Source organism: Chinchilla lanigera, unplaced genomic scaffold (assembly GCF_000276665.1).
Source record: "Chinchilla lanigera isolate Chin_1 unplaced genomic scaffold, ChiLan1.0 scaffold00110, whole genome shotgun sequence".
Taxonomy (NCBI): domain Eukaryota; kingdom Metazoa; phylum Chordata; class Mammalia; order Rodentia; family Chinchillidae; genus Chinchilla; species Chinchilla lanigera.
This window is the reverse complement of record NW_004955511.1, coordinates 1,580,205-1,588,940: the sequence shown is the minus strand read 5'-3', so window position 1 is coordinate 1,588,940 and position 8,736 is coordinate 1,580,205. Positions and strand designations below refer to the sequence as shown.

The 8,736-nt window shown below is 41.5% G+C and overlaps 1 protein-coding gene across 1 annotated transcript; it reads right to left on the bottom strand.

Annotated features, from left to right (window-relative positions):
• Window positions 1–3,666: 3,666 nt before the first annotated feature.
• Window positions 3,667–4,632, bottom strand: LOC102006696 (olfactory receptor 1038-like). Its single transcript, XM_005407966.1, has one exon. It carries the CDS (start codon window positions 4,630–4,632, stop codon window positions 3,667–3,669), a length of 966 nt encoding a protein of 321 aa, XP_005408023.1.
• Between the last annotated feature and the right edge of the window lie 4,104 nt (window positions 4,633–8,736).

Below are 8,736 nucleotides of genomic sequence, written 5' to 3'. Positions count from 1 at the left end.
TAGTTGGATAGATAAATGAAAGAATATGTCCAATATATTGTAGTCTAAGTCCACAGAATAAGTTGACTAGACTTTGAGTAGGTTTTATATTGTTCTTTAAAATTACTCAAGAGCTCAATTCTTCAACTTAGGAACCATGATTAACATTTCATTTTATGCTACTTTATTCTGAATCCACTGTATTATGATTTTCTAGTACACTCTAAATTCCAAAGACCCTTCAGAAAACATTTCTTTAAGGAATTTAGAAATAGCCCTGCAGTTTTACCTGTGACAGGGAAGCAGAAGGATTATGGTCCTTTTAAAAAGTGGGTTTGACTTTCAAACCTACTGTCTTGGTTACTTTCCTCTTGTTGCTGGGATAAAATACTTGATGCCCAAAATTAAGGAAGGAAAGGTTTATTTCGCTTACAGTTTCTGGAGGTTTCAGTTCATACTTGGCAGGTTACAAGGCAAAGTGGCACATGGCAGAGGGCTACCATTCAAGGTGGCACAACACAGCAAAAGCAACAAGCACAAAAGGGAGGCATGGCGGCAGGCATCCTCTTCCTCTCCATTACATATGCAAACTATCCACCCCAGGGCGGGTGTAGCTCTCACACCCAAAATCAATCAAACTCTGAAAGCCTGCACCATGACCCCATGAGGCTTTGAGGGGACACCCAAACACAAACCATAACATTCCACCCCTGGCCCCGCAAAGACTCATGCCCATCCCTTTACACAAACAGCATTCAGTCCACCTGCAAGAGTTGCCAAAGTTCTACCAGTTTCAGCATTGCTGAAGAGCCCAAGTCCCAAGTCTCCTCTGAGATATAAGGCAAACTCTTAGCTGTGAGCCCTTGTACAAATGAAAACAAAGTTAAACACTTCCAACATTCAATGGCACAAAATAAACATTACCATTCCAAAAGGTACGAACAGGGGGACACAGAGCATTGGGACCAAAGCAAGTCCAAAATCCAGCAGGGCTAACGTTATGTCCTGTAGTTCCATGTCCAGCATCTGAAGCAATCTGTGGCACATTGTGAGCTCCAAAGTGCTTGCATGAGTCCACCCCTATGGCACTTCTGGTGGTTACAGTTTCCATGGCTTCTCTCTTAGGCCTGCTTTGCTCCCTCCTTGCAGCTTTCCTTAGATGATCCATGGTCCTGGGTTTTCTAAACTTCTGAGGTCTCCAGTGCACCTTTTGCTTCACACTCACAGCCTCACACACTGCCCCCTCAGGGGCACACTACCTGGCCTCCCAGGCCTTCTGGAATCTGGGTGGAAGCTTCTTTAACCTCAGAACTCTTTCATTCTCCATGCACCTAAAGCCAGGGCCATGTGGATGATGTCAAGGTCTGTTGCCACCTGGAGCAGTAGCCAAGCTTTCCTCTCTCTCGGCCATAGGGATCGAGTGCCTGAATCACTGGGCACTCTGAATCCAATTCTGAGGAACAAATTTTCTATGCTGCTGCCATTCTGGAACCTGGTGTGGCTGCCGCTGTCATTCTGGAACATGGCGCTCTGCGGCTTCCTTCTCAAGGCAAGGTCTTTCACCTTTGCAGTTTTGAGGCTGCAAAGGGTGGAGACTTGCTGCATTCTGTGATGCCCTCAGGACATCTTTTTAATTTTCTTGTTCCTTCTCAGCAATGGAGATCTTCTCAGCTCCACCTTTGCAGTCCACAGCTTTACTGGAGCTTTCTTTCTGGCCAAAGTCACATTTTAAATCACCCTGCTGGGCTCTTTGTTCTTGATTCTTAATATAAATCTGGCTAAAAGCCCCCAACAATAGCCATGCTGCTTTCCCAACGTTTGATTGCCTTGAAATTTCTTTTGTCAGATTAGTCAGTCTGCTGCTGCCCTTAATATCAATCTTAGGCGAAGTCTCTGGACATGAGCAAAATGCAGACAAACTTTCTGCCAAGCAGTAACACACATCGTTTGGAGTCCAACAACCAACATAGTCTTTCTTCCCAATGGAAACTTCCCAAACCCAGTCTTTACCAGCAGGATTTCTATCAGCTTTCTGGTCTTCCGAGCTCTGACCAGAATCTCCCAGACAGAACAGCCGAAGGTGATTTAGCGCTTCTCTTTCAGTCGATATCTCCAAACCTATCCAAACTCTGTCCACAAGCCATTTCCAAAGGCTCTTGAACCACATGATCAGATATAATCACAGCAATGACCCTGCTCCTTTGGTACCAAATTCTGTCTTTGTTACTTTCCTCTCATTGCTGGGACAAAATACCTGATGCCCAAAATTCAGGAAGGAAAGGTTTCTTTCACTTACAGTTTGTGGAGGTTTCAGTTCATACTTGGCAGGTTACAAGGCAGAGTGGCACATGGCAGTCAGCAGTGGCACATGCCATTCAAGGCGGCACAACCCAGTAAAAGCAGCAAGCACAAAGGGGAGGCATGGAGGCAAGCATCCTCTTCTTCTCCGTTACATATGCAAACTATCTGCCCCAGGGTTGGTGTAGATCTCACACCCATAATCAAACTCTAAAAGCCTGCCCCATGGCTGCATGAGGCTTTGGGGGGACACCCAGACACAAACCGTAACACCTACACAGTAAAAATGGAATCTTGTCAAAGTATGTAATTGTTCCACATGTTAGGGTTCAGGAGAAAAATACTAGAATGAATTAAAAATGGATGGATAAATGGATGGACAAATGGATGGATGGATGGATGGATGGATGGATGGATGGATGGATGGATGAATGGATAGATGAGTGGATGAATGGATGGGTGGATGGATGGATGGATGGAGAGATGGAACTGTCTCATGTGATCATGGAGATAGAGATCTCCCATGATATACCATTTGCAAAGTAAAACCAGAAACAATGGTGATGTAATTAAATGTGAACTGGAAGGCCTGTAAACCAGAGCTGCTAATGATCTAACTTTCATCCTGAGATTAAAGCCTTGAAAATGGAAAGGTCGACCCAGAACAGTCTGGAGTCCTCCAAAACAGAAGTTAATGGTTGAGTACAGGAGAAGAAAAGTATCTCAGCTGTAGAAGCAAACAAGAATCACCCTTGCTCCATGAATTTGTCCTGTGTGGGACCTAAACTGATAAAATTATACCTGTGCATATTGGTGAGGTCCATCTTCTTTGCTTAGTCAGAGGATTCAGATGCTAATATCTCCCAGACATTGTCAGTGCCTCACCAAGAAATCATGTTTTACCAACTGGCCCTTTGCCCAGCCAAAGTGACACATAACATAAGCCATGGCATCACATAATTTCAGGGTATAACCTGCAGTGAAAGTATTAGTGGCCAGAGGTGGAATGAACAATGATGAATAGCACTGAGGGTAAAGTTCAGGGTGAGACACTTACATAGCATGAATGGGGGCTCACAGAACTTCCTTCCTTAATGCATCCCCTCTCCTCTTTTATAGACTAATCAAGAATGAATAATGAAAGCCAGCAGCTAAATGTTACTGGTTGCAGAGGGGCTTCCAGGTTGATGGCATCAGACTCACATGTTCAGATAGTGGTCATTTTATAAAACTTAACTGTACTCATTCCAATAGTTTATTTTTCATGGATTGAATGAAGAAAACAAACATGTGCAAAATGACTTTACTCATGTGGAAGGTGGTAAAAAAGGTTTGAGTCCAGGTAATGATTTTTAAGACCTTGCAATCTGTGTGGAGTGTGGATCCATCTCAGGAAACTCCCTTTTTAAAATGTGTTAGTGGCAGGACGTAACATTTTCCCACGGCTTTCCTCAAGGCGTTTTTTACCTCCTGATTCCTCAGGCTGTAGATCATGGGGTTCAGCATGGGGATGACCATGGTGTAGAACACAGAGGCCATTTTGTCTGTGTCAAGGGAATGGTTGGATTTGGGCTGTAGATACATGAAGATCAGAGTCCCATAGAAGATGGTCACAGCAGTCAGGTGAGAGGCGCAAGTAGAGAAAGCTTTGCGCCTCCCTTCTGTAGACTGGATTCTCAAGATGGCAGCCACAATGTACAGATAGGAAATAAGCACAGTGGCCAATGAGCTGACCATGTTGAACCCAGCAAAGATGAATATCAGGATCTCTTTGAGGCTGGTGTCTGAGCAGGCAAGGGCCATCAGAGGGACATCATCACAATAGAAATGATTGATTATATTGGGGCCGCAATAGGTCAATTGGAAAGTAACTATGGTGTGGAGCAAAGCAACAGAAAAGCTGTATAAGTAGGGGCCCAATACCAGCCACGTGCACACCTTTTGGGACATGTGCACCATGTAGAGAAGAGGATTGCAAATGGCCACATAGCGGTCATAAGCCATCACTGCGAGGAGGAACATCTCTGAAATCAAGAAGTTCAGGAAAAAGCCCAGTTGTGTTGCACATGCATAGAAAGCTATAGACCTCTGCTTGGTCACGAGGGTATCTAGGAACTTGGGAGCTATTGACGAGGAGTAACAGAGGTCTACAAAGGCCAGATTACTGAGGAAAAAATACATGGGTGTGTGAAGCCGAGAATCCAACTGGATCAATGAAATCATCCCAACATTTCCTAACAAAGTCAAAGTATATACTGCAAAAATGATCACAAAGAGAATAATTTCAATCTCTCTGTGGACAGAAAAGCCCAAAAGAATAAACTGTGTCACTTTGGTGGTGTTCCTTTCAGCCATTTGTTCAAATCTTGTATGCTGTGGAAAGAAAACCAAGATAGGAATACAAGATGGGAACTAAGGTCTGCACCTATCATATATTTTGGCTTGGGAGAAATATGATTTAGTACGTGAAATTCAGAGGAAACAAGTACATCTATTGCAAATGCTTCTCTTTATAATTTTCTTTACAAATATATTTGTAAAGATATCTAACATTTTAGATTCAGAAAATAAGAAGTTGTAGTGGATAAGGAGAGAATGATAGTTTTCTATTTTCTGATCCTTTATTCTGTAATAAGAAAGGAAAAAAAAATTAGTGTACTAGTTCATTATGTTTTTCAATAGATTTATTCTTATGTTAACAAATATACATTGTGCTAAGTAGAAAGACAAGCAGTATATTCAATAGGGAAAAGAGGAAGCCACTAATTATTTCCACTCGTGGGTCAGGCACATTTGGGATTTGTAAATTCATTTTCAAATACTGAATTTCTGAGAAGGAAAGAGCACAAAAAAATCTATAAGGCTAATGTATTTTATTTGAATTGCAACATTTATAATGCCAGATGTGCTCAGCAATACCTTGTTAATTATCAGTGTTACAATAACAGAAGTTAACGCTTTTATTTATTTATTTATTTTTGGTACCAGGAATCAAACTCAGGACCTTGCACTTGCCAGGCAGGTGCTTATGCCCCTGAGCTATCTCCCTGGCTGTTAATGCTTTTAAAATGAGTAGTAATGCTGTCACCAGTGTGGACCATGTCACATTGCTCCTGTGCAGCTGTTAGAGGCTGGCACAGAAGGAAAATAGAGCTCAAGCTTGGGCAATTTTCCTGAACTTACCAAGAGGAACTGCTCCTTATTTGAATTCTGTATTCAGAGGAAGTACGAAGCTATGTGCTCCTCCAGTGGACATCACCTGCAAAATGCCTTCTCAGGTCTTCACCCTCCATACCCTTGCTCCTGCACTTCACAGGCAGAATTAATCTAGCTCCTGTCTGTGTCCATCTCTATGATTGTAACATCTGAACGGTGTGGTGACTGGACATTCTCCACCCCTGTCGACTTCTGAGGCTGAAAACCCCAACTTGAAGTATAGGAAGAAAGTGAAGACAAGAGTTCTTACAGTATCAAATTCCCAAAAACTGTTAAGTGTATGGAATAAAAAAAAAATTAACCTGTTTCTTTCCGGTGCATGTTGCCCAGAAGGAATCCAATAGTTTGATGTGACAAGTCAGAAAATGTGTTCTTTTAATTTTCTCTTGTTCTTTATTGATTCAGGCTTAAGACTACCTATTGTGTCCTCCAAAACCAAAGTAGACACATACACACATGTGTGTGTACATGGGAAAAAAAGTATATGCATGTGTGTGTGTAACTGTGGCACTCATACAAAGACACAAATATATGTTTTATATATAGATATACATACATGTACAAGGATGTGTAGAATTGGCCTCAGTAATAGTTTTCTCCCTCTTGTACCTACTGCTCACTTGGTGGAGCCAAAGTCCACCCTGAATGAGGTGTTTTAGGAAGAACCTGGCACATCGTTTGGTCCTTCTGCACAGACACCAACTGCTAATGGCCATGCATCAGTACTACAGCTGATCGTTATGGGGGAAGAATAAAAGGGCTGGTTGACTTGGCCAAAATTTGCCCATTTGCCAACATAGGAACATAAATACAGTCCTGCTTTCGGTCATGATAAACATCCTATTCACTATTTATGTGTAAGTGTTGGAAGCTTTACTATGAGATTACTTCTGTTTTTAAAAAATGCATAAAATATGACTTATTTTCCTTCCTAGAATATCCAAAATAAAAGGGACAAAATATACACACCCTCTCCAATTTCACATTTAGAAAAAAAAGAACTTCCATATTTTTATATTACTTTTACCTTTCTTTGGTCACACATTGAAAGCATTAACATTTTCTCCTGAGAGAAATGCTATTCACACATCTATGCTCTGTTATGCAAAAATTGACTTCTTAAGGTTTACTAGCACATGGCAAATGCTTCTCTGAAGGGCACCTGTGTCTCAGGGAGCAGATGAGATATATGTTTACTTGGAAAGAGTTAGGAAGATTATTCAATTTTTTTCATGTAAACATCGTCTTAGTCCAGCTGGTCCAGAGTCAGATACGTTCTTGAAGTTTCTTTTGGGTGGGAAAAGGTAGTGGGAAACTTGGAGAACAAGTCTATTGGAAATGACCAAAAGGACCTGTCCACTTACCTGGCTGTGGAGGAACTCTGTCCCCGATTGTTTTAGTAGGAGGCCTTCCACATGACACACTGTGACAGTGAGGAGTGTGAATGGGGGATACATGTCTTTGTACCGCAGAATCTTTATTCTTTCAGGGCTAATTCCTAACATTCCCCGGGGAAAATGAGTCTCCATGGCCCCGTGTCATTGGAAAGTTCTAACTATGAAAAGATCAGCTGCTAAGGGGAAAGGGAACATGAGATCATATTTGAACTGGAACCATCTCACGGCAGACTTATATGATTGGGTTATGTGTGAAATTGACTCAGCATAATCAATACATGGCCAAGTAAAAAGCTGGTAAACAATATAAATATCAGAATCCCCTTCTACAGTAATGCTATCATTTAACTTTTTTACTTTTTTTAGTGAGAGGAATTCTGGATTAATTATTGTGCATTTGATTTTTTAAGTAAGCGCTTCTATTTATTTTATTCTACGCTGTGTGGAGATTAAAAAATAAATTTTATTCATCTAAGTTCTACAATTTTACAACACTTAACTTTAAAAAATCAAATGACACTTATTTGCTGACCGCCTGAGAAAGTGTTCTAGGTTGTTACTCGTCTAAAGGGCTGACTAGTTGACCTGTACTACTAATCAAATAATCCACCTCTTTCTTATCAATTTATAACTAACAAGAATTTAACAATATTCTTTAAAAATAATTTAAAAACAACTACCTCTTTATATAATAAAAATTGTATTTTAAAAATATTGACAGGTATACTGTGTGCAGGGGTGCAGACCCAGGGCCTCGGGCATGCAAGCCTCACGCTTTCCCTGTGGGCTGCAGCCACATGTCTCTGTACTGTGCAATCAGCATGAACAACGTTCTATTAGCTGCTCATTGGCTGTGATGCGAACTTTGAAAATCCTCTCCCCTTGCCTCCTTAATTCCACCTGAAGTCATTGCACCAAGTCTTTCTGATCTCCCTGCACCACCACCCTACTGAAAGTCCCCTCAGCCTCATCAAAAGTAATCTCCGTGGTGCATCAGCAGTGACCAGGGCTCCATCCTGTACTTCCCACCCCACCATCCTCTTTTTCTTGTTTTGCTGCACTGTCCTGGTTCCCACTACTTCTCCGAGTGTCCCCGTTTAGTTGCCACCCTCACTTTTAAATATGCAAATGCCAGTGACTCAATGACTTGCCAATTTTTATTGATAAGTATACATCTCCCTTTTCATATTAATTTTACCCTGTAGATGGATACGGTTGTATCTTCTGACATTAGCACATTTCTCTGAATTTTGGAAAACCATATTTTCCACCCTGTGTGACACTTTCACTGGAATGTAGGCGAAGCACCTGCATTTTAGTGACCAAATGGAATTGCAATTTCAAATCTTCTCCCATGTGACTTTTATCTCAGTGCATGGGAGCTTCATGGTTGAATTCTGGAGAAACCCCCAGTGTGATTCTTGACCTGTCTTGCTCTCATCCCACACTCACTGTGGTAAGAATTCTGACCGATGCTCCCTTCAATAATCCACCATGCACCTCTATTTTACCAGTGATACTACTGCGCTCATCATTTCTAACACAAGCATTTCACGCCTAGGTTCCTCATTCCTATCCTTCCTTATTTTTAACACAATAGTCATACTAATCATTTTAAATAGTAAGTTAAGTGGCTTCACTCTTAAGCAAAGATCCTATAATGGTTGCCTCATTTCACCCAGAGGAAAACCTAAAAGCCTTATAAGGATCCTGAAAGTCCAGCATGGTCTGAGCCTGCTAACTTTGTGAATTTTTTAACACCTGCATTAGACCCTCCTTCCTTCTAAGTAGACTAACCTCAGACACTGCAGGCTTCTATCCAGCCTCAGGTATCTGGACTTCTTTC